The sequence below is a fragment of the Toxorhynchites rutilus genome, chromosome 1, assembly GCF_029784135.1.
Source record: "Toxorhynchites rutilus septentrionalis strain SRP chromosome 1, ASM2978413v1, whole genome shotgun sequence".
In the NCBI taxonomy this organism is placed as follows: domain Eukaryota; kingdom Metazoa; phylum Arthropoda; class Insecta; order Diptera; family Culicidae; genus Toxorhynchites; species Toxorhynchites rutilus.
Window position 1 is genome coordinate 115,494,495 of NC_073744.1, and position 26,855 is coordinate 115,521,349.

A 26,855-nucleotide genomic window follows, 5' to 3' on the forward strand; every position below is an offset into this window, starting at 1 on the left:
ATTTTGTCGTCAATGTCGTCTTTGATTATTTGCGTGACAAGAGTGCTACATTTATACAATTCATTTGGACTTAAGTCGAATGGATTACAGAATGTAAAATTGCAATTCGTCCAGACAATCCTGACTCGATCGATCAGTGTAAGGGTGAGTAGTAAATATGCAGAAGGATCTGGATTTTCTGAGGAAATTACACTATTGATCTCCTCAGGACGTATTCAGACTATTGATCAAACTAAAATGTTTGTATGATTTGTATGTCCCACTCAATTCCAAAAAAGCCATTCAACCGTGTAATATTGTAATGAAGTTTATTAAAGACTTTGTAACGATTCTGAGAGAGCAGAATCGGTGACGTGATTATTAGCACGCCACTTGCTTGGACTGTTGTATCCTGTTGCTAGGAGCGCAATCCACGAGGATAACGAGGATGTAATCATGACGGCGATGGTAAGCTGAATCCCGCTGTTCTCGATCCTTTTCCGTATCCCTTTTATTCCCTAAATCAAACTTCACAGTCCTATCCCTACGTCAGCTGTCATTTGTGAAATGGCTCTCCTCGGCGAAAGCCCAAAACGACAACCATGACGGGGCGAAGAGTCCTGATGGTGGATACGCGACGAGTGACTAGTTCTTCTAGATTGAGCCGTGAGCGAGTCAACACGTTAATCGACATCCTCATTTGATTAGTTTGTCGTAATTTGGCTTCTCCATTGTAGTTCCGCGAGTGGAAGTGGTGTACTAGGTAGAGGCATCCGTTGAGCGCCGCAGTCAAACGTGCCAACCGGAAGAGGTCGTGGGTGGACCGCGAGGATAACCGTCAAGGAGTCATCGAGTCTCCACAAGTGGAAGCAGCTTCCTTCAAGACGTATTCTGAACCGACGGGAGCGGTCGGTGGAGGTAAGCCTGAACCTGATTGTGACCTGAATCAGCGTCCTCAACGAGCGTGCGAGGAGCGATTAGGTGCCATCAATTCCTGTATTTGAAGGGTGAACGTTGTGTCACCGTGATATTCTCTCTTTTCGTTGCAGACCCGCCCTGTCCTCATAGCTCTACCGACAATGCGAGCTGCTTTCGAATAAGAGAGATAGAACGAACAAAAGAAATCCGTATGTGTGACCAACTAGTTTATTAAAATACTTAGATTAGTTATTACTATACGGATTAAATAACACTGAATTCAAACACTTTCCTGCCGAAGAAATCCAGTTACAACTTCATTTATTGTTTGAATACACGCACTGTCATAACGATTGTTTTCTAGCCTGGAAAATGGAAGAGGCTGTGTCGGTGTTGCTGATGATAGCATCTCACAGGCGAATATATTTTTCCTCACGCCGCTTCTGTAGATTGTGTCGTAGGAATCGCAATCGTTTGCTCTGTACCATCGTGAACATTTCGACCATGAATCGTAAGCATAATCGCGATATCGTAAAATGAAATTATTCTGACCGCATCAAATCATCATACGATATACATAAAAATCCATCGATTTGTTTAGTGTTCTCTAACATGAAGCATCTGTGGCGGGATCTCGTCGTTTCTAGTTCCTTCAGAACGTCCCTTAGACACGTGCTCTCCAGGGTTTTTTTTAATAAGAATTGATCACAATTCCGTGATTGTCATTTTTAAATCCGAGCATGTGTGACTTGCAGAATTTTAATAATTTATTATGATCATTCAATAAGGCTTCTAGCTCGTCGGCGATGCGCCTGGCTTTAGATGAATCGAGATCATCTGCGCATATTTGAATGATATGTTGTACTCGCCGAATAATTGTTTATCGGCAAAAATAACGGGAAAATTAAATATAACCAATTCGATTGATTATTTTTTTCTCTTCCTAAAAGCGACTCCAAGCACCTTCCATAGGAGTTTGTATGTAGAATCAGTTGGATTCATTTAGGTGAAGTTTTGGCCAGATTTGGCCAGCTGCCACTACAGTCGAGAGGTGCTTCAGTGTTACCATGACAATGGGGTCAACAACATCGAAACCAGTTGCCCCCAATTCCGCTCAATCGAAAAGTATTGGGCAATTGTGAAGCGGAAATTGAAGAAGAAGCCAAAGTGACTAGGGATGCGACAGACATGAAGATCGTGGAATAAAATGGTCGCTGAGGTTGACCTATAGAGAGTCCAAACTTTGACGGATGGTATCCGAAGAAAAGTACGAAAATTCGATGTTTTTTTAAAGAGCACATTATTATTAACATTATTATTGCATTGATATAAACAAATTTTTTGTACCTTCAATCAATCCCGAGATACAACATTCTAAAGGTTCCGTACGAAGGAAAATAATGGAAAATATCCATTCTAGCTCCCACTTTCGGCAGTAATTCCTTCCGCTTAACCAGTGAGTTTTGCACAGTGACCTCTTCGACATTTTTCGTGTAGTGAACGTGTAGTGAACGCAGACAAATCAACAACTCCCAGTTAGAGAAAATAGTTCCAGACAATAACAGCAACTGCAATAAGTGAAACCAAATCTCTGTTACAAACATTCCCCAGCTGAAGGAAAAGCTCCTGGCGGTAATAATAATTACAATAAGTAGAATTTGTCATCTAGCTATGGTAGTAAAACAAGACAACCATGATATTCATATTCCCACAAGCTAACGGTTGTGAAAACGCCAAGATATAAGCAATTTGATTTGAACTCAACCTATTTCTGTTGCTGTTGTACCCATAGGATGAAGGTTGAGCAGTCCCATGAGTGTCCTATAGCGCCCTATTTCCATCCCAATACTTATTCCTATCCAATCCACTTCCGTCCTACCATAAACGCAATATGTGGTGCATGACACAACAACAAACAGCAGCAAAACCCGAAGTACAGTATAAAATGACCCGAATGATGCGATGATATGTGGGAGTGAATTGTAGGGTCTAGATACTTCAAGCTCAAATCCAAAGGTTCTCGCCTATGGATCTATTTTTTGTCAACAATCGAATCTCTGAGACATGAAACGCCGAGATTTATTGTTATCTCGAAAAAAAAATTCTCGAAAATTGACTTTTTGGCACTCGGGCGTTTTTTCATTTGAAAAAGTCTCTGTTATTTCAAAGATTTTTTTTTTTTTGTCAAATTTCTTTCTTTGAGCTAAGAGTAAATCTCGTTTCATGCAATTTAAAGACATTTAACATAAAAAAATTTCTTCGAAAATTCTAATTTTGACATCTAAAAAGTAAGAGCTACACTTGAAAATTCAGTTCGATTGAGCTAATATTTTGCATAGGGTATTTTATCCTGCAAATAAACATTTCGCAGGAAGTCCCGTATGAAAAATCGAGATGGCCATTTTCATTGGCACCCTAACCCGTTTTTGTTTTTAAACTAGTTGTGTTATACATGTTAGGTTCGTACACTCAGAAGAATAGAGGATTGACTCGATGTGCTCGTGTTTGGTCCGTGTTGTTGGAAATTAAATCGTAGAACGAACGGTTCATTCAGCACCCGTGCAAACAGTACATGTATATTTGATCTGTTCAGCATCGGTTGTCATTGTTCGAGTTCAAATTCTAAATGTACTTTTTTTAAATTCTACAAACAGATCGTATGTATTAACATTCTGAGTGATACTGTATGATCACGCACGGAAAGAAGAGCCGCATCTAAGAGTGGTAACGATGATACCAGTAGTTAATTAATGTCTCCAGTTCCAATGTATGCAAATTATCAAGCTTATTCCGCTGTCCGCGAGTCACTCGATAAATTTCTGACCTTTAAAAAGTGCGTGTCTATTTTTGTACGCGTATCAATGCAGATGAATTAATAACACATGTTGTGTCCTTCTTTCCCAGGGTACTGGTCGGTGCACCTCTTGGTCAGAACCTTCAACCGGCAACTAATCGATCCGGGGCGCTTTTCAAGTGCCCGATCACCCAACTGAGCAACGACTGTGAGCAAGTCAAGACAGACGGACGGAGAAGTAAGTATTCGGAAAACATTCGCATCTGTTCGATTAATAGGAATATTGCAGCAACTTCAAGATAAGTTCAAGTTATCAGCGATTCATTCAATGAAAAAGTTCAAGTATACATTCATACACTAATAGGGAAATAAAGTGACTAATTAGTGATAGCTTTTACAAAATATTATAATGACCTAGCGATAACTGCAGACACATGAATCCATTCAAAAATTGCGCATTCAACGATCAACCACTAATAATTTCTCGTTCTTCTCTTTTATGTTATAAAACGAAACCGTTCATATTGACGCCTTATCAATATTACAAACAACGCCAACAAAACAAAAACCAAAACAATGACTAAACGCCCTAATATTACGTATATTGTAGAACCTTCTGGTATTTATGAAAGTAAGTGGTTAAGGGTGCTTTTTCAAATTATCGTTTTTTACGAGTTGCTTACTAAAACAAAACCAATTTCCCCTACATTGTTTAGTTGACCGTTTGTTTTCTAAAGCACGTTTCTAATCCCACTGTACAAATAAGCATGTTTTAACAGGGTTGAATCTTTCCTATTGCACGGTTACTGTTCTTCAATTCTATATTATTTTTGTCATGTCTTTTTTGTGAAATATTTCTCGCGTAGTTTTACAGTACCAAAGATAAATAGGTTCTATTGTACATTGCAGAGCACGCGTATATGTTTTAATATGTTTTCTCTGGGGTATCTAAACACCTTTTTTTTGGAAAACTATATCTCAGAATTATATCGTCATCATTGTCCTTGAACAACACTGAAGTGATATTTTTAATTATATACAGTCAAACAATGCAGCAAAATTCATTTTAAACTCTTTATCCAATAAGAATCTTCAAATCTTCAAAAACCACGATTATTCGACCATAGTGTTTTCATTGCATATTTGATGTTATCGTTCATAAGCGCCAGGGCAGCAACGTTGCACGTGGTAAACAAGTATGGCGTGAAAAAACACAGTCGAGAAAAAATCGTGGTTTCTGAAGACTCTAATTGAAGGCTCATCAGACAGTGTTTCAAATGCTATTGCAGTCATTTTTAAAATGTAAGATTTGGGTGCCAAAAAGCGAATTCTAAAGCGTTAAGAGTGTCTCAATATGGTTGAGAGAAACAATCAAGTTTATCATGCATTTTTGGGTAAAAACTCATAAAAATGTCTATGGATTCACGAAGTTTTAAGTTTTTTAATTCTAAAATGTTACTTAATTCCACTAACTTAAATGTTTTACAATTACATTCAGCACCAATTTTTTAATCTTTCAAATGGAAGAATCACTTAAAGTTACCCACTTTTTGTACTGGAACCAGTTTAAGGGAAACAGAGTCCCAAACGAGATAAGTACAATAACATTGTCATAGTTGTGATTCGATGATCAAATGCCTAGAACAATTGTTTTCTCATCAAATATGATCCTCCAGCACCTCCTGAAATGTTTATGGTCAACTCCTTGTTAATAGGCTCCAACTTTGAGTTCTGCTTCAACTGATAAAATACCTTCAACTGCCCAAATCGAACAAACATTTTTTCCTACCAATCCATCTAAAATCAACAAGGTCAGAAGATGCACGAAAACACGTTAAGTTTGTTTCCCTATGAAGCTATTTCCAAATTCAACATCACAGTATGCACAAGCTAGCCTTAGCACAACAAAATTCATTGGGAAGCGATAAAAACGGCCATTGCTTCGGGTTAACCCCGCGCGCCGGTATCAATTATGATACGTAAATAAGGTACCGAAGATAACGGCACTATCTGTATTTGAACATGAATTGGAACTGTTGTATGCCAATGGTCTGCGGAAATGTTGCCAATATGCATACATATGCTCAGAGTAGCTGGGTGACGACACCGTTCAGCGCCGGGAAGGACGATTTGAAAATATAAAATATGTGGATTAAACTGCTTTGTAAAAACCATGGACGACTAATGACAATTTCGGACAAAATTATACTCTTATTTCAAATCAACGATCAGTTTTAGAATTTAAATTAAATTGTGAGAAACGAATATGCATATCAGGTACTCGTTGGAGAAGTTCCCGATGTAAAAAATTAAAAATTACAGAAGATCACTCCCGCAACAACCCAGATATTAGATTGTCTCTTTCAAAGGAACGAGAACCCCCGCACTGCGTAATTGCAACAAAACAGCAGTAATATCAAATATTCATCCGTGTTCTGAGTTCCGATCGAGTCAGAATTACCCAACGAACCCGAATGTTGCATTCTACAATCCGATCGAGTCAAACCGTGCTAAAATAAAAACTACCTTATTGTTAGGGGCAAACTTTTTTTTATGATTCAACATTGTATCCTTCTATGCTTATACAATTGAATTCGTCCTTTTTTCTCGAATACATACTTTAGTTAAAGATACGTAATTATACTAAGTTGAATACAGAACAACAACTCAAAATGTTAATAACTCAAAAGGCTCTATTTCTCAAAATTTTCGCACAGAACTGTAACACATCCAATCCAATGCAATCTAGTGATTGACATCATTGAGGTTAATTTCAGCGATCTTCAAATGTCTTCTGAATCTTGGTATCTCTAGCCAAAGACCGCTTTCCGAAACTTCGTAGTTGCCAGTTTGTCAAATCAATGTTTTCAGTTCGCTGTCAGATACTCATAACATGTGTCGAGCTTGAATTGCCTTAAAAATTTCGACTGCTTCTCAACACGAGACTTGTAATTCCCGATGAAAATGACTAATGCACTCCAACATTCCCTCCTTCATTGTTGGCCCGTGTCCGGGAGGTCTTTCGCCTGTTTTGTTTATCTTATGAAGAATTCTCCTTTCAATAGCAAATGGATCGTTGGATTTTGACAAAACCTTTTGAATGACCATTTCGACTAGACTGTTCCTTTGAATAGGGAAAAAAATATCAGTGCATTTAGTCTGATCACAACGCTACTCCGAGATGGTCTTTTGGTTTTCAAATATTCTGCACTAGATCTACTTCATGTAGTACAACGCACCAGAACTACAGAAAACACAGAAGTATTGAATCATAAACTACTGGTAGGAGGAATCGTTCGATTGGAATAGTATTTGAGTCGCGCAAAACTCCAGTGGCTGTTATCAGCCCATAAATTGGTTCGCAGCATTATAATGAGCTCTCCATAGAGTCTGTGACAATCCTTTTAACATCACACCTGTGTGGCTCAGAAACACATCTCAGCGATCAGTTGAAACTGCAAAAAACGAGTAAACAGATTAAACAGTTCTCAAAAATATCACACATTTTAGATTCTTAGCAAAATCATATTGTACTCATAAACCCAAAGAGTTGTCTATAAACCTTGTGAAGATTTTTTGCATTGCTTTCTCAACAAAACCTGAAATTCTGGGTTATATCTGTGATAAAACCGCAAGGTTAACGCAGGACTTTCGTTGGGTTAGTAATTATTTGTTTGAAGTTGCATCTAAATCAATTCACAATAAATGGATATTTTCTTTTCCCCTGGAATTATCTGTGTTTTTTCAGAGGGGCCAAAAACACGTGTTAGTCATGGTGTTGTGGGCCAAAAAAAAGAAAGGTGGTGTCCAAGACCCGATCGCATTGTTAACGTTGGACTACGAAATTATAACCGATGAGAAACAAACCTTTAAGAAATTACAAAATTAGTACGAACATTTGGTTAACATGTACTGTTGATTACTCTCTATCTGGAGCGACACTGAATCACTGGACTTACCGAATATTCAAGAAGTTTATAAGTATCTCTTTGCGAAATTCTTGAACAACTTACAATGAATAGGGTGTGTGTGGTGTAATGGCGACGTCGACAGCAACTGCTGCGGTACAAATTTTCACCTTCAGTTTTCCACCGAAGATCGCACTTTTCACAAATATCTTCTTCACATTCGGCTTGAAATGCGCTGCTCTTGGGTGCCACTTTTCACTCGGAAACAATGCTCAAATTCATGAAAAGTAATCGATCGATCTGAAAAAGTCGACGATAATTCATTCACGATCAGTCACCTTGATGGCAGACCAGATGGCAGCGACAGAGAAGCTTTTCTCGAGTGTTTAGATTAGTTTTCCAAACTGGCCTTTTTAAATGCTACACTCAAACTAGCGTTGGCAGAAAACATTTCATCTTCGGCAGAAATGATGCTTTTTCGTGTGCTGAAGGGTTAAATGAGCAAATAATGAGCTGTTTTGAAAGCATTAAAATGTGTGTATGTATCGAAGCAGACATCATTTTCTTGTTTTTTTTTTCATCTATTTTGGGATTGTACCAAAAATAAAAGTCCATACGATGTCAACGGGGATCGAACTAAGGCCAGATGTAATGCAAGGCTGTTTGACACGACCACGCTATCCACATAGCTATTGGTGCTGTTGCAGTAATGCGTGATAATATTACACCCCATTATAAAAAGAAGTTTGAAATTGTTTTCTAAGAATAAAAAGGAAAGCATAAAGAAGATCTATATCCATCTCGGTCTGGGCCGTGAATTTGTCAAACTATAAGAAAAGCTTATTTGCAATGTGTCTCAAATTGATCTTATATTGAAATAGCATATACAGGGTTTTCCATTTCGGGCTTCCGAAAGTATACAGCCCTGCGCTGATAACCGTTTGAGATAGCGTCATATCGTTAGTTGAATGTCTGCCATTTTACAATATGGATCGTTTTAGCATCGCACAACGTGTTAATTTTGTTAAATTATACTATAAAAATGATAAAAAAAAACCGGCAAATGTTTTTTGAGCATTACGGACGGATTTTGCTCGTCATGGACGGTCTACAGAGCACACAATCGCTAATGTAGTGCGTAAATTCGAACAAACTGGATCTGTAGCAGATATTGTGAAACCTGTGCATCATCGTAATGTGCGTTCGGCCGAAAATATTGCTGTTATTGCTGCCAGTGTGGAGGATGACCCGAATGTTTCGATTCCACGGCGTGCTCAGCAATTGGGCTTGTCAAACACATCATTGTGGCGTATTTTGCATTTGGAATTACACCTACATCCATATAAAGTCCAACTGGTACAAAAATTAGAGCGTGGTGACCATGGAATGCGTCGGGCATACGTCGATTGGGTGAACGAACAACAGCAACAAAATGCTGAATTTTCGCATCAAATTTTCTTCAGCGATGAGGCACATTTCGAGCTCGGTGGCTATGTGAACACCCAAAATTTCCGTATATGGGGCTCAGAAAATCCACACGTGATTGTTGAGAGGCCATTGCATCCGCCAAAAGTCACTGCTTGGTGCGCATTATGGTCTGGTGGAGTCATCGGGCCGTATTTCTCTGAAAATGAGGACGGCGAGACGGTAACTGTGAATGGTGAGCGCTATGGCCGCATGTTAACCGATTTTTTTGCCACAAATTGAAGATATGGATACGGATGACATGTGGTTTCAGCAGGACGGCGCCACGTGCCACACAATACGACCGAACATGGCCATATTGCGAACGAAATTTGAGGGACGCATAATTTCGCGTTTTGGTGATGCCAATTGGCCGTCCAGATCATGCGATTTGAACCCGCTACACTTTTTTTTGTGGGGTTTGCGAAAGACCGTGTCTATGCCAACTCTCCGCAAACTCTTGAACATTTGAAAGACAACATTCGTGAAGTTATGACCGAGATACCGCCCCATATGTGCCGAAAAGTCATCGAAAATTACTTGTTCCGGACCAAGGTGTGCGAGGAAGCCCTAGGTGGACATTTGAATGATGTTGTATTTCACACATAATGGCATAAACCATTAAAGTTTTGAAATAAAAGTTTCATCGAAATTCGAATTCTAAGTGTGTTTTATTTCAATTTACTTTCGGAATTTAAAGTTGGAAAACCCTGTATATTATACAAATGATACACAAGTATTGGGGAGTAGCGCATTTTCTGTTATTTTCGGGCTCATTTAATGTAATAAATCGCGATGCCAAAAATTAATTTTGGGTGTAGAGGCGAATGAACTGAGAAAATCTAAGAATCTGAGAAAGCCCACCCACTGAAGGCACGTATCTCCACTCCTTCACATTGGTAGTTTCTAGAATCTCGACTACTCTGTAGGCAACGAACGGTCGATAGTTGCGTGGATTCGCCCGGATCCAGGAAATCGCCGAAGTGTTGTCCGTCCCCAAGTAGCGTTTCGTGATGAGAATGGTATGGTTTTTCTGGACTAACTTCAGCACCCGTGCATAGTACCACGACCATGAAAATCATATTATAATGTTTCAGAAAAAAAAGTTCGTTCGTCTCTAATCAGTGATTAGTGGTATTATTTAGGGAGGAATTTCACCATGTAGAAGCTCATGTAAAAAAATCTTTCTTGGAAAAGAGGGAAAGAGGTTGCTGATTTGAGTAACGAAGTCCCGCATTAAATGAAGAGTGGTGGTTCAGATATCATAATTTTCGACAAAGCTTCTACAATGTCAGGATCTAATGGACAACATGATTTTAATGAGAAGTGGAACATTATTTAGAACTGTTAAATCTATTTTACTGTTTTTTTTATTTGAACGCATAGCTGAGATATGCTTCTGAGTGTGATGGAGTGCTAATTGTGAAATCAATTTATGCGCATTACGACAGGCTGATCACAGCTATTGAAGTTTGTGAGATCCTATCGAGAATTAGATCAAGAAATCCCTTCTTCCAGCAGGTTCCTGTGCTATCGGTACTTCTGGTGCGATGTACTACGTGAAGTAGTTCTAGTGCAGAACTATTTGCAAACTAAAGAAATGTTTCTAAGTAACACTGTGACCAAACACAATGCACTGCTATTTTTTCTTGCTGCCGAAAGGAACATTGGTCGTTTTCATTGGGAATTACAAGAGCGGTCACAATCGTCAAAGATGTATCCGACAATTCAAGCAAGATACATGTTAGCAACATCTGACCGCGAACTGGAAATGTTGATTCTCAAATTTATACTACGAGATTCCGGAAAGCGAGTGCTTGCTGGACTACCAAGATTCCGGGTCATTTGGAGGCCGCTGGATTAACCTGGACGATGCCAACCATTTGCAGTCTAATTGGATGTGTTATAACAGTTCATCGTGAAATGGGACTTCTAAGAAACGTTTCCAAATCTTACTGTGAGTTCGAAGTTGTTACTAAAGATTTGCGATTATGTGGCACATTGTGAGAGAGGTTTATCAAAGTTAAAATGATTCAACAATTATTTGCGGTCAACGATGGCACCGGCATGCTTAAATGGATTGAACTTAGGCGATGTGTTCGGAAAATTCACTGCTGTTAAGTCGAGACGCTTGAAACGTTGACGATCTTGTTCTTTTTATCTTATATTATTATATACTTGAATTGAAGTTTCTTGGTTCATTAAATTTGATTTTTCATTAGAGGACGAAAACAAAGACTTGATAACAAGATTTGATTGGAAGGTCACGCTACGCCTGAGTCGTAATAGACGTGTCTGGGGTCTTTTGGCAACAAATTGGTCGGAAAACCTGTATGTTTCTACGGTAAAAATTTCACTTTGATCCGTTTTGTTTTGAAAAAGATGTGTAGAATGGAAATCAAGAGAAGAAATTTGATTTTGGACAGTCAAAAACCGATGTGGTCAGGTACTAAAATTCCGTTTCCGTGAACGTACAACTGATGTGTTCGAATGGATCAAAGGACGCGTCGCAGTAGAACTTACGATCGAAAACTGATGTTGAAGGTATTGAGAACAATTAGGGCAAACTCCGGACTCTACAAACTACAATAATCACACCTCTAACCAAAGTACTATCCGGAGAATCCGTATGCGAGAAGGTTTCCGTAATTTCTATGCCTGCAAGCAACCAAACAGGACACCGAAGCAAAATCTGGTGGCCAAAAGTGGAAAGTTGTACAACAAGGTTTTGACGAACTACGAACGATGCATGCTGATAGATGTCGAAACGTACATGAAGATGGATTTTGGACAGCTCTCAGCCCTGAAATTATATAAGGCCACAGAGGAGTGTCCCTAGCAAATCCAACTATTCGTTTTCGCTGATAAGTGTGCCAGGAAATTCTTTATTCGGCAAGAGATTTGCAACTGTGGGCAGAAAATCAAGGTTCTCGTCACAAACAAGTCAATGCACTCGAAACTTCTTCCGTTTATTGAGACAAAGGTCCGGTGAAGTTTGCTGCCACTACAGTCGAGAGGTGCTTCTGCCCAATCGAAAAACATTGGGCAATTGTCAGGGGTATGCTAAAATGCCAAAGTGACTCGAGATGCTCAAAACAAGTGGAGGTCGTGGAATAAAATGACCGCTGAGGTTGACCAACAGAGAGTACAAACTTTGATGAAGGGTATTCGAAGAAAAGTACAAAAACTCATCAAACCTGTATCCGTTTTGTACCTTTAACCAACCCCGAGATACAACTGTTTTTGTGATTCTAGATTTTTAATGAATCAAGCTTTACACGCAAAACTCGACCAGACTACATTGGGAACATTTCAAATTAGTCACGTTTGGTCTTGTGTCCCTAGTTATTCAAAATTTATTCAATTTTTTTTATCTGTAAAAAAAACCGAGGTAAGTATGACGTGTGTTTAACAGACCATTACGACCAAGTTGTTACAAATGTTTGTTCGTTTATTTGAAAGTATTGTTTAGTTTAAATAATTTTGACAACTAACGGTATGAAAAGCGAGTAATTTAGTGTTAACATAATTGCTTCTAATGAATTTCTTGTTCTAATCATGGCGCATATGTGAAAACTAATTGTTTGAAACCTCTGGGATTACCGTGTCGTTAATGAAATTGACGCGCTCCTTTATCGTTGCTAAATATATTCCCCAACTTTTCAAGGTGACGACGAAGATGACGATGACCTAGCCCCTCCGGGGTACGATGAGCTCAAGTCCAACCAATGGCTGGGCGTTACCGTGAAGTCTGGTGGCAAAGAAAACAAGGTATTTCGTCATCCGCGCGAGACTTGATACCTGATTGACAGAGGTTTGTTTTCCTCCTGCTAGATTTTCGTCTGTGCCCATCGCTACATGAAGATCCACGAGCGTAGGAAAGCAACCGAGAACGGACTCCATCTGGGACAAGGTCTGTGTTACGTTCTGAACAATGATTTCTCGTTTGGATTCGCGGTGGAAGTTTGTCTTGGGCGCTCCATCGAAAGAGAACACGAGCAGTATGCGTTCTGTCAGGCCGGCACCTCGGGGATGGTCCTCGATGATGGTACCGCCATCATTGGAACACCGGGGGTTATGACCTGGAAGGGTACCGTGTTCGCGGTCGAAGTTGATGGCGAGTTCCTGTCTCGAGACAAAACACAGTACTATGGGCCTCACGATAATGCAGACTCTCCTGTGCCCAACTACAGCTATTTAGGTAATGGTAGACTGAATTGTGGGACTTCATAGCAATAAAATTAATACGTTTTTTTTAAAGGCATGGCTGTCACAGGTGGCAGATATTTCGGGGACTATATGTCCTATGCGGGCGGTGCCCCGCGATCTCGCGGGAGTGGACAAGTGGTCATATTCTCGAACAAAAACAAACGGAATCCCATCTTCAAAGAAAAAGAACTACGCGGGGAACAGTTCGGTTCCAGCTTTGGCTACGAACTATCCACGGCTGACGTGAATGGTGATCAGTAAGTAATTTTGATAACAATTATGAAATAAAAATTCATCTTCTATTCTGTAGCATGCCGGACTTACTAGTGGCCGCTCCCTTCTATTTCTCTAAGTCCGAAGGAGGTGCTGTTTACGTGTATCAAAATGTGAACAATAATTTCACCGAGAATTATACTACAAAATTGACGGGGAAACTTGAGTCTCGATTCGGTTTAGCCATTGCCAACCTCGGTGACATTAACAAAGATGGGTGTGAAGATATCGCTATTGGTGCTCCCTACGAAGGGAAAGGAGTTGTGTACATATATCTAGGATCGCCGAACGGTCTCTCGAGCAAACCTTCGCAGATTATAACATCCTCTTCGCTTGGACTTAATGTACCAGCATTGAACACCTTTGGGAGTTCATTGTCAGGTGGCGTTGATCTCGATAACAATACATATCCGGACCTAGTTATTGGTGCGTATGATTCGGCTGCCGTAACGACACTTTTGGCACGGCCAATTACCAACATAAAAACCTCAGTCATCTCCGATGAACTTAAAAATATTGATCCAACGAAACCCGGCTGTGCGGCTGATCCTGGCGCAAATGCCACATGGTATGTATTGAACCATAGGTATGTTGCAGTTTGTAAACCATTCTAAATTCCAGCTTCTCCTTTCGAGCTTGCTGTTCGATAGACCCATACGAAGAATCCGGACATTCCAGCAGCCAATCGCAGCATTTGAATTTGGTTTACACCATCGAAGCGGAAACCTACAATAATCTGAAAAGATTCTCACGTGTGTATTTCGGACCGGACGCACGAAATCGATCCAACATTCTTCGCAAACAAATCCGTGTGATCACCGATGGACGCCAGGAATGTCGGGAGGAAATAGTGTACATAAAAGACAACACACGCGACATTCAAAATCCGATTCGATTCCGATTGAACTATACGATTCTCGATAATACTCTGCCGGTTTCCGCGCTGCATATGCTGGATCCCATCCTGGATCAGACGCAAGCGGATAGGACATTCGAGGCCACATTCCAGAAAGACTGTGGAAATGATGGCATTTGCCAATCGAAGGTGGAAGTAAACGCTAGGCTGTCCCTAGAGAAGCAAGGTATGTGTCGATTATGGAACACGGTGTTCCGTTACAATAATTTTCGCTTTCCACAGATGATACCTCATATTCGTTGGTGCTGGGACGCGATCGTGGTATCCAACTCAATGTGAGCGTTGTCAACTTGGCTGACTCAGCGTACGAAACCCATCTGTTTGTGAAACACGATCCGAGCATTTCATACAGTGGAACAAAGGTAGCGGCAGTGTCATTGGAAGTTATAGTTTCGTTATCATAAAACAATTGCTTCCATTTTCTATCCACCGCAGAGTCTTTACACATGCACCCAGTTCAATGCTACCGTGGTGGATTGCTCGCTCGGTAATCCGATGCGACGAAATACCGAGGCGAAACTTTCGCTGCGCTTTGATCCCCAGCGTGTGGACGACCTGGTGTCGAAACTCTCCTTCCAGGTGTTTGTCAACACGACTTCCACGCTACTCGAGGGTACCAAGCATAGCACAACGCTCGGGGTGAATGTGATCAAACGCGCCAAGATCAGCATTTCCGGGTATGTACAGCCGATTCAAGTTGATCTCAAATGTCCATAAAAACTTATTTAGAATATATTTTTCAAATTTTAAAACAGTGCCGCCCATCCAGAACAAACATTCTATGGAGGAGAAGTTAAAGGAGAAAGTGCAATGGAAACTGTTGAAGACATTGGCACAGCAGTTCAACATATTTATCAGGTAAAATTGATACACCGCTAGAATAATTATTCTGCGGACAAAATTGGTACAATAAACCGGGAGCAAATTGATCACGAGTTTCAGGAAAAATGTGAATATTTCCGAAATTTTTTGTTCAATTTACACCGAATTATTTTCAAAACCAGTACTGGTGCTAAGGTTACAGAACTTTTTGAAAATTTTTGTTGACAAATTTCCATAAGCGTTAGTATGCGTTTAAGTGCAAATTTTCAATACATAGCTTTGGGGTGAATTGATGAATCTATTTTTTCATGATTTTCTAGTGTAATATACACAAATATATAGAAATTCACTGATTTCTTTGCCAACGTTCATTTAAATTTTAATTCAAGGGTTTGAAGATACAAAAACGTGATTCAGTCTACCTCAAAGTATAGTCGTGAATCGTGAATCGAATCTGATTAAACTTAAGGGGTTTCTTTCACATGAAACTGTTCTCGTCTAATTCGCTTCAGTTAGTTCAGTTCGTATACGAAAAATGCAAAAATAACAAAATTTAATGATTAATTGCTACAGATGATTTTTACTAATCAACGCAGAGCTTCATTTCTCTTATTGCCAGTGCTTTTCAATGCTACCTTCGAGTGCTTAGCTTTTGCTTCCTTTTTTGTCGGTGTCGCTTCCTTCTTTTTAGGTTCTCTTGATCATCCAAATCCAGTTTTTCCTTTGTAATCAAAATTCGCGCTGAATTCTCTGCCGTGTCGCTTTCTCCTGCTTGTATATGTACCACTCGCTTCCTTTTCGGAATAATACGATCGATTGGCTTGCCAAAACGTTCTTCCTTAAGCATAGTGGCCAGCTGTTCCGAAAAATAGTTTTACTGATGCTTTGAAGGCTGTTGTAACGTAATTGGCCTTTTTTGACCGGAAATTGTGCCAACACGTTCACTCTTCCTCATAAAATACAGCAGATTAACAATACAACCGAAGCGCGCGCTGCATTTACCTACACATGTATCCGCTCAGGACGCTTTCATCAACAGACACACTCCAGCATATACAAACGGTGCACTTGCCTTCGTTGTTTGAGTATGCTTGGCTCTCCCATCCATCGGCATCGGGTCTCCTCTTCCGTCCGCAGCGTGCTACACCGCTCCAAATGCCGCGCTCTTCCTCCTCGCGATGGCATGTCGAGCTCCTCTTCGACTTCTCCACTCTATAGCTTCACTCCGCTGTATCCGATCGTTTCTCGGCGAACACTCCCGGTATTGGCGCACTTCCCTTGAATGTTACCGCTCCCTTTTCAGTAGTGTGGCCGCAATCTGCTTCCGGTCTTCACTAACACATGCCACTATTTTCTTTTGTGCTACCTACACGATTTTCTTTTTATTTTCTCTCTCTCTATCTTATTTCTTCTTTCACAACCCGCATGCCACGTTTTCTACACGTGCTTTTTTCCCTCCACTCCCAAAGTCGAGCGGTACTATCTGCTCGCTATCTTTACCAGCGCCATCACAATTTGCACCAAACTAAATAAATCACTTTCTTGCTTTCGCCAGTTTCCGGTATGCTCGACAGTTGGAACTCTTCTCCCCGAATCGATCGACAGAAAAGTTCGCCACGATGCTGTGGAGAACTCACGATCGGCACGAGAGTATTCGACAAGCTGATATAGGTGGGTCAGGTTTGGAGGGAAGAAAATCAGTCTGATAATATTTTCCAGGCACCTCTGAATCACTTTCGATGACAGATGCGAGCTTACATTATCACCGATAATAACCCTCGGATAGTCATTCTGCAAACCTTTGCAGCATGTCAATGCAACTGAGGCAAACCAATCCTCGAATGTTGTCCTATCAAACCAGCCTGAAATGAAATCATATCCTGTATTTAATGTAGAAAATTATAAGACCATACCTGATTTGGTACGATTGTATCGAGTTCCATTCGATCCTCCCTCTATCCAGGCAGGAAAGAGGATGCACTGCAGCATGTACAACGAAAGATAACGACATCTTCCCGTCAGCATCTCCGGCAAATATCACAGAATAAGCGCTTTTCGAATAATTCATAATGCGGTCCACGTGCTACTGGACTTTCTTAACACTCCTATACTCGCGCATTGGTCTGTCAGACCGAGAAATCAATAATTCGTTCATTTCTCAGAAAATATCAACACTACGACTTTGCGATTCTCTCTAGCTTCGTTATTCGTCGTTCGTCATCGTTTAGCGTATCGCATGTGTTGGTACAAAGGGGACGTGTGCCACTTCTTTAACACTTTGGTCTGATACACCGACGCGAGTATGGGAGTAACTTTTTTGGACAAGTGCCTTTTTTCATATTCTAGAATATTGTTGAATGAAATGAATAAAATAATGTTAGTGGCGTGGAATATCTTATGCATATAATGCATAAGATCATTACCGGACTATTATTATTTGATTTCAGTCCCTTTTGTAACTGGATTGAACGGATCCATATATTAACTATTCGTCGTTAGATTCATAGGTTCAAAAGCAAAATATGAATGTTTGAATTTCGTATAGTTATTCGCTAAATATGATAGTCATACATATACACACTTGTGAGAGAATTTCACTTGAGGAATAATTGTAAACAGTATACTATTAACTGATCGGCAGCTTATGGTAATTTTCAACAGTAACAGTTTCGGGGATATTTTTTCAATAATGGACAAGAAAACAAGAAAAAGAAAAGCAAGTTCCTAGAAATCCTTTTATATCATCTTTTTATGCCTCATCTAAAAAAGGCATTAATTCTTAGTTTACCAAGAAAACAGAGACAAAGAATATTAGAAATATGCAAACTTTATACCCCTTTTAGAACCTTTATCATCTGGATATTATCTAGAAGGTCGTTATACATTCTTCTCTTCGATAAAGATTCGAAAAACACGCAACAACTGCATACAATGTGAAAAAATATGTTTGTTTCGAGTATTCAGTTAAGGTATGTTCTGATTCTTACTCCAATGAAACCACAATCGATTGATACTTTTTTATGTTATTTTATAGCTTTTTATACTTCCATGAATTATATTCAGTTGCTTACTTTTAATTTATAACAGTGACAAATTCAAAATTCGTTATTTGTGTTGGAGTATCAAACATTACTCTATTTTGAGGAGGCTGAATTAGATGACTATTAACACGTTGACTGCCAACTACGAGATAACTCGTAGATTGCGATCTTTTTAAGGAAGCCAACTACGAGTTATCTCGTACTATGTTTACTTACCATTTTTATGAAAAAAGCAACAAAAAAATTTTTTTTATGATACCTATGTACTAGAATTTGAGTTTTTAATAGAATAATGTGATAAAATCAAATTGCCATTTTTGGCCAGATTTCTGAAAATTGCCTTGGCAGTCAACGTGTTAAAACATAATAAAGACGAAGAAAACATATGTTTTGGAGTTTTTTCATTCAATCATACCATCTTCTTGAAATAAATGCAAATAAAGCCTGAAAAAAATATCGCTATGTCGCCATGAAACCGTCGGGCAAGTCGTGTTAATGATATTTTCTGCCGGAATGTCGCTGACTGTCTTTGCAAGATTGTCGAAATATGCGCTAATGTCAGTTGGGCTAACCTTGGCGCGGTTTCTTTTGATGTTTTGTGTCAACCAAGGCGCCTCTATATATATACCAGGTGGAACAATCATATGAAATGCACCTTCAGCCATATTGGAATTGCTGTCGGTATTGTTTACGAACTGCTGCCGGCGGCTCTCTACAAACTGCCACGACTGATACAAGCGCCTTGGTGTCAACTAGTTACTCCTGAAACTAGTAGGATCAGGCCCCGGCCAAGAGGATATGATTCGCGAGTCAAGATGTGTCGCAAATTTAGCTGTCATTGCCAAACTATCAAACTTCTTGGTGAGCTCAAAGCAGATCTGCGTAACAAGGTGCGCCCATTCGCTAATCATATTTAACTCGAAACAATCGTCAAATTCTCGAAAATTCAAAGAAGACAGTTTGCAATCTTAAAATTTGAATGAAGATTCTAGTGAGGTACGGGGTTGCTTCGATTGAAATTCAGGTGCTTTTCATGGTGCTTTTTTGCAAAGTTATTTTTTCTCACTTGTTTCAATAGTAATTATAACTATCCGATTACTGTTTCAACTCGTGAAGAAACGGCTGGGTATGATTGAATATGTTTAGCGCTTCTTTAGAAATATTTTTATATTACGTGGACAACTTTAGGGGGGTAAGGGTTACTAAAATGTCCACGCTTGTCCACGGTGAGGGGGTAAGGGTTTTAAATAATGTCCACGTGGACACGTTAAATGAATATTTAAAAAACAATCACTTATGTATTCAACAATACAAGAAATCTATTCTCCATTTACAATAAAAGCCATATTTATCAATAAACTGTCGAACTGTCTGATAGTCGAACATCTAATTTTTTTCATATTGTTAAACGTCTATCCTAAATGTGTATTCTGAGAATATCGCATATTAACTGAGATCGGTCGATTTACTTTCATTCGTTTTAGGCGGCTCGTAGACCGGAGCAATAAGCAACTAGCAACTATCAACGTACAGTAAGCAATATTATCGCCAATGGGTTTGTCCATTTAATTTTTGTTGATCTCGCATACCGACGCAATACGATATCGCTATCGCCTTTGTAGAGCAACACATATCACTAGTAACACGACGTGTCGGTTGAAGAGCAACTTATCGCGCATAATTTGTCAAGTTCCGTTCATTAAGCAGATTGTTTGCATAATGTCAGGCGTTATTATTGCTTTGGTATGCGAAGCAAAACAAAAATATGTTACCTGTTGCATATTGCGTATTGCAAATTGCTAATTGCTTATTGCTTATTGCTCCGGTGTGCGAGCCGCCTTAGAGAGTAATTGATAAAAAGACGGGTGGTTAATGTCGGGGACATAACCGGAGTGACGTAGGACTATACAAAGGGGACAGCTTTTGTTAAATATATATTTTAAATATATTGTTTTATTTTCTTCTCCTACGTGAATACCTACCTATCTACCTGAAAAATGGATTAGTTTACTGTTTACTCTTTATGAATATGTTGATGGTTCTGAAAAGAACCTTTGGTGTTGTGTTTTTGTTATCACTCGATATTCCCATCTTGTTCGGTTAAACCTTCCTGTTTAGCTATTGCGTTTGCCACTCGCCACAGCTTTCACAGTTGGAAAATTTCTTCCCATCCAGCTTGTGACATGTTGTTCAGTAAATTACATTTAATGCGACGTGTCGGAGAAACACTTTGCCACTCACTGAAACTAATTGTTGCCTTGATGAGCGCTGAACCGAAGCTGCTCTGTTCTTGATGCGGGTTTTCTGATTGTCGTGAGATGCTTTGCAAGCCAACTCGAGCACTCTGACGGCCGAAACTCTATAATCGCTGTTAGGTATACTGGTGCTCCGGCACCAATCCGTTCGGCCTAGTTACCCTTGCGGAGCAATCAGTGAATGCGACCAACAGGGAACTGGAGACCTGCACGATTCGAGCGAGACTTTGCCTTTCCCTTAACTTGTCCTCCTTTGTTACGTCCACGATGCCGATGCCGTACAACCACACGGGTTTACGGTTTGAAAGAAAATAAGATATTTTTTTGGGGTCCGCGTGTTTTATACTCTAGCGGTACACACTCACAGGATAGAGACAAATCGGCAGACTCAGCCAGAGAGGCGAGTCCAACGAGACGAACGAATGAGCGTTAAAAGGGAGCGATGGCAAAAAAATACATTCATTACGATTTGTTCGCTCGTTGGATTCACATTCACATGCACATGCTAAAAAGGGTCCTTTTCAGGATCACAAAATTATCTTCAATCTAAAGAGTTTATTGTTTTGTTATCACTCGATATTCCCATCATGTTCGGCTAAACCTTCCTGTTTAGCGATTTGTTGCCACTTGCCACAGCTTTCACAGTTGGAAAAGTTCTTCCCATCCAGCTTTGTGACATGTTGTACAGTAAATTACATTCAATGCGACGTGCCGAAGCGCCACTCAGTGTTGCATTGGAGGCGATTTTAACCTGTATTTGAACATTTGCGATGACAGTGGTTCAGTGTCGACTTTCAATGTGGGGTCATAATTTGGATCTCTATGTTTACAAAAATGTCCAACTAAATAAGTCACATTACATGTCCGTCCAATTAGCTAAATGTCGAACTAATTGTAAATTACTGTACTTTCAATCTGGAAACAATTTAAGAATTGATGAAAATTTAATAATCAGGAATTATGGATAATGTTTTAGAAAGCATTGAACTGTATTTCCTAAACTCTTTTTTGGAAGGTTTAATGGCCCTGAAAAGCGCCTTGTTTTATGGAATGGTTCCAATTTAGAAAACTTAGTACTCGTGGTTTTTAAAAAAACCATTTCGAATGCCCTCGATGCCGCCTTGTTCTGGATTTGCCACCAAAGCAGATTGTGTAAAGAACAAACTTTTTTCTTCTGCTACCTGCTGCCGTTTTGCGATTGCGTTTGCCACACGCTGCAACTGCCTGTTGCTGTCTTGATGTCCACCGAACCGAATGACGAATAATTTGGACCCCGAACTCTATGTTTACAAAAATGTTCAACTAAATATGTCGCATTACATGTCCGTCCAATTAGCTAAATATCGAACTAATTGTAAATTACTGTACTTTCACTCTGGAAACAATTTTAAAATTGGTGAAAATTGAATAATCAGGAAAGTCCCCAACTATCAATAAGCTCAGAACAACTGCCAAATTCACATACTCATCAGATCCTGGCAAACAAATTATGAAAAAATCAATTTGTGTTTTATTATTATTTTGGATATTATTTTAGAAAGCACTGTATTTCGTAAACTCTTTTTTGAAAGGTTTAATGGCCCTGATAAGCGCCTTGTTTTATGGAATGGTTCCAATTTAGAAAACTTTGTACTCGTGGTTTTGAAAAAAACCATTTCGAACGCCCTCGATGCCGTCTTGTTCTGGATTTGCCACCAAAGTAAAAAGAAAAACTTTTTTCTTCTGCTACCTGCTGCCGTTTTGCGATTGCGTTTGCCACTCGCCACTCGCTGCAACTGCCTGTTGTCTTGATGTCCACCGAATGTGTTCTGATCCGAATGCAGTTTTTCTTATCGTCGCGAGCAGCTTTGCCAGCTAACTCGATCACTTCGGCGGCCGAAACTAAACACGGTTCGAGCGGGATTTTGCCTTTCCCTTCACTTTTTCTCCTTTGCCATGTCCAGATATGGCTGCTTGGGTTGGTTTGTTGATGTGTTGTGATGCGAACTGATGTGGTGTACGGTTTGAATGAGAATGATCGTTACGGAAGGAAGGAAGGTATTGTATTATAGAGACTTTAAACTTTTGCAGTTCATTCGTCTCTAGCCTTGAGAAAGGCCCTTTGAAAACTCTACTCTATTCTACTCCAGCGCTACCACCTCCGCCCTCTTGCCTTGAGAAAGGCACTCGATCCCTCGCCGTCCAGCCCGTCCAGCAACGATGTTGTCCAGTCGGTGTCCACACAAAGAATGATCGTTACGGCAGCGGAGCGGGGATTTTTAAGCTGACTGGCTGGCTCGAGAATTACGCATGTGTTAGACTGCGACCAATTTTTCGTTCATTTTTTCTTTTTCCTTTCCAATCGTGCTTCATTCTATTTCGCTGCTGCTCTGTTTGCCCGTTTTGGTCGGTACGATTTGAGGAGCACAAAATGGACCAATCAAAAATGGGCACATAGTGCATTTTGACAATGCTTGATATTTCACAACTATTCAATTATTTATCTCAAGAAAAATGAAATGTTATTCGTTATGATAGATGCGTAGATATATTTCCTATCAATTGATGCAAAAACCTTTGCGATCTATTGAGAAATGCTCGAGTTATAAGCGTTCCAAATCTTGCATTTTTTCCTACTTGTTCAGTGCCTAGATTTCCATTTCACCCCCTATATCTTCCGGTTAGACGTAGTCCTACGTCAAAATAAAAAATGAAGACGCCACCAAAGTAAAAACTCGTTACTATTTTATAGAACTCCCAATTTTTGCGTAATTGGAGCACGATGAACAATTTTTTCGTATCTCTGAATATAATTGCGCTTTATAAACGCAACGATATCTCGCTGTTTTTCAAGCAAATCGTTATTGGCGATGAAAAGTTTGATGATATACAACAATGTAGAACGAAAAAAAACTTTGAGGCAAGCAAAATGAACCTCTGTTAGCTATCCCCAAAGCCGGTAGTCACTTGGAGAAAGTCGTTTTTTAAGTCTGGTGGGATTAGGAATTCTGTTTTATGAACTCAGAAAAAATCGACGGCACGTGGAGATGGTAGCCTTGAATTTGGATGATATTTGCACCCAACAATTTGCAACTAGCCCTAGATTTTTTTTTCTTATTTTTATCTCAATTTTTCAATCAATTGAATCAACTAGACTATTGAGAACATTAATGCAATCATCAGAAATAACAGAAAAGTCAGTGGTAAATACATAGTCTTTTTCAACAAGGCAATGAATGTTTGAAAGGTCACTAACTGACCTCTGGCAGATTGTGTAGTAGTTTAATGCATGGGGTTTCAAATTAATCGCGTCGGATATTTCTTCTTTGGAAGAAAATAGGAGCGCAATCCGTCAAAAATACTCCTCTCGATAAAATATCTCGACAAAATATTTCTTTAATCATGTGTTACCTCTTCAATTGTGTATTTGTTCAACTCTTCAATTGTGTATGAAAATGTTTGTAAACATTCACAGCGAAGCTTCAATATCGAATGCCAAACATTCGATTTTATGTCGACGAAAGCTGTGTACCATTTCTGCGAAGGCATCCCATTTGTTTATTTATTTAGGCTCATTAGCATTTTAAAATTTCTGCGAATACAATGAGTAAAATTTAAATCCAAATTCCAATTCTAAAAACAGGAAGTGGGTTATATCTATGGTATAACCGCAAGGGTGACGTAGGACTATCGTTGATTTAGAGATCATTTGTATGAAGTTGAATCTGAATTCATTCTGAATGAATGAATATTTGGAGAACTTCGAAAACGAGAGCGTTACGTTGGAGGCACAAGGTTTTATGCATCCAATATTGGATACGGAAATATCCTACTGATGGGGAAGAATAATCTTCAGAAGCTATCCTGTTGATTGCGATTGATTGAAAAACCACAAAACCAAATGTATTTGGTCACAGTGTTACATGGATAGAAAACATTCAATTAAACTCTTTCACATGAATATATTTTGAAAATTCCCAAAGGAACTGGCAGATTATTTTCAGTAACGATTAGATATTTCCACATTTTCCTCGATACTGGAAGCCCACCAGTGGTTAATACCAACTCGATAACCACCTGTTAATAGCACTTGATTGGAACATATTTGGTCACAGTGTTACATGGATAGAAAACATTCAATTAAACTCTTTCACATGAATATATTTTGAAAATTCCCAAAGGAACTGGCAGATTATTTTCAGTAACGATTAGATATTTCCACATTTTCCTCGATACTGGAAGCCCACCAGTGGTTAATACCAACTCGATAACCACCTGTTAATAGCACTTGATTGGAACATATTTGGTCACAGTGTTACATGGATAGAAAACATTCAATTAAACTCTTTCACATGAATATATTTTGAAAATTCCCAGAGGAACTGGCAGATTATTTTCAGTAACGATTAGTTATTTCCAAATTTTCCTCGATACTGGAAGCCCACCAGTGGTTAATGCCAACTCGATAACCACCTGTTAATAGCACTTGATTGAAACATATTTGGTCACAGTGTTACATGGATAGAAAACATTCAATTAAATTCTTTCACATGAATATATTTTGAAAATTCCCAAAGGAACTGGCAGATTATTTTCAGTAACGATTAGATATTTCCACATTTTCCTCGATACTGGAAGCCCACCAGTGGTTAATGCCAACTCGATAACCACCTGTTAATAGCACTTGATTGAAACATATTTGGTCACAGTGTTACATGGATAGAAAACATTCAATTAAACTCTTTCACATGAATATATTTTGAAAATTCCCAAAGGAACTGGCAGATTATTTTCAGTAACGATTAGTTATTTCCAAATTTTCCTCGATACTGGAAGCCCACCAGTGGTTAATGCCAACTCGATAACCACCTGTTAATAGCACTTGATTGAAACATATTTGGTCACAGTGTTACATGGATAGAAAACATTCAATTAAACTCTTTCACATGAATATATTTTGAAAATTCCCAAAGGAACTGGCAGATTATTTTCAGTAACGATTAGATATTTCCACATTTTCCTCGATACTGGAAGCCCACCAGTGGTTAATACCAACTCGATAACCACCTGTTAATAGCACTTGATTGGAACATATTTGGTCACAGTGTTACATGGATAGAAAACATTCAATTAAACTCTTTCACATGAATATATTTTGAAAATTCCCAGAGGAACTGGCAGATTATTTTCAGTAACGATTAGTTATTTCCAAATTTTCCTCGATACTGGAAGCCCACCAGTGGTTAATGCCAACTCGATAACCACCTGTTAATAGCACTTGATTGAAACATATTTGGTCACAGTGTTACATGGATAGAAAACATTCAATTAAATTCTTTCACATGAATATATTTTGAAAATTCCCAGAGGAACTGGCAGATTATTTTCAGTAACGATTAGTTATTTCCAAATTTTCCTCGATACTGGAAGCCCACCAGTGGTTAATGCCAACTCGATAACCACCTGTTAATAGCACTTGATTGAAACATATTTGGTCACAGTGTTACATGGATAGAAAACATTCAATTAAATTCTTTCACATGAATATATTTTGAAAATTCCCAAAGGAACTGGCAGATTATTTTCAGTAACGATTAGATATTTCCACATTTTCCTCGATACTGGAAGCCCACCAGTGGTTAATGCCAACTCGATAAACACCTGTTAATAGCACTTGATTGAAACATATTTGGTCACAGTGTTACATGGATAGAAAACATTCAATTAAACTCTTTCACATGAATATATTTTGAAAATTCCCAAAGGAACTGGCAGATTATTTTCAGTAACGATTAGTTATTTCCAAATTTTCCTCGATACTGGAAGCCCACCAGTGGTTAATGCCAACTCGATAACCACCTGTTAATAGCACTTGATTGAAACATATTTGGTCACAGTGTTACATGGATAGAAAACATTCAATTAAACTCTTTCACATGAATATATTTTGAAAATTCCCAAAGGAACTGGCAGATTATTTTCAGTAACGATTAGATATTTCCACATTTTCCTCGATACTGGAAGCCCACCAGTGGTTAATACCAACTCGATAACCACCTGTTAATAGCACTTGATTGGAACATATTTGGTCACAGTGTTACATGGATAGAAAACATTCAATTAAACTCTTTCACATGAATATATTTTGAAAATTCCCAGAGGAACTGGCAGATTATTTTCAGTAACGATTAGTTATTTCCAAATTTTCCTCGATACTGGAAGCCCACCAGTGGTTAATGCCAACTCGATAACCACCTGTTAATAGCACTTGATTGAAACATATTTGGTCACAGTGTT

At 39.1% G+C, this 26,855-nt stretch overlaps 1 protein-coding gene and 1 long non-coding RNA gene across 7 annotated transcripts in view; one reads left to right on the top strand and one right to left on the bottom strand.

Annotated features, from left to right (window-relative positions):
* The window catches only part of LOC129763426 (integrin alpha-PS1), a 108,591-nt gene that overhangs the window by 76,072 nt on the left and 5,664 nt on the right, over positions 1 to 26,855 (top strand). For 5 of the 6 annotated variants that reach the window (XM_055762492.1, XM_055762515.1, XM_055762499.1 and 2 more), the window contains exons 3-12: positions 3,802 to 3,929; positions 4,302 to 4,322; positions 12,731 to 12,834; positions 12,898 to 13,264; positions 13,325 to 13,529; positions 13,583 to 14,113; positions 14,167 to 14,627; positions 14,684 to 14,823; positions 14,897 to 15,138; positions 15,217 to 15,319. In XM_055762492.1, the coding sequence (XP_055618467.1) occupies positions 3,802 to 3,929; positions 4,302 to 4,322; positions 12,731 to 12,834; positions 12,898 to 13,264; positions 13,325 to 13,529; positions 13,583 to 14,113; positions 14,167 to 14,627; positions 14,684 to 14,823; positions 14,897 to 15,138; positions 15,217 to 15,319 (2,302 nt within the window). The remainder of the gene's footprint in view (positions 1 to 3,801; positions 3,930 to 4,301; positions 4,323 to 12,730; positions 12,835 to 12,897; positions 13,265 to 13,324; positions 13,530 to 13,582; positions 14,114 to 14,166; positions 14,628 to 14,683; positions 14,824 to 14,896; positions 15,139 to 15,216; positions 15,320 to 26,855) is intronic. The other variant, XM_055762528.1, reaches the window with a different exon arrangement.
* The window catches only part of LOC129763484 (uncharacterized), a 72,769-nt gene that overhangs the window by 5,948 nt on the left and 39,966 nt on the right, over positions 1 to 26,855 (bottom strand). The window lies entirely within an intron of this gene.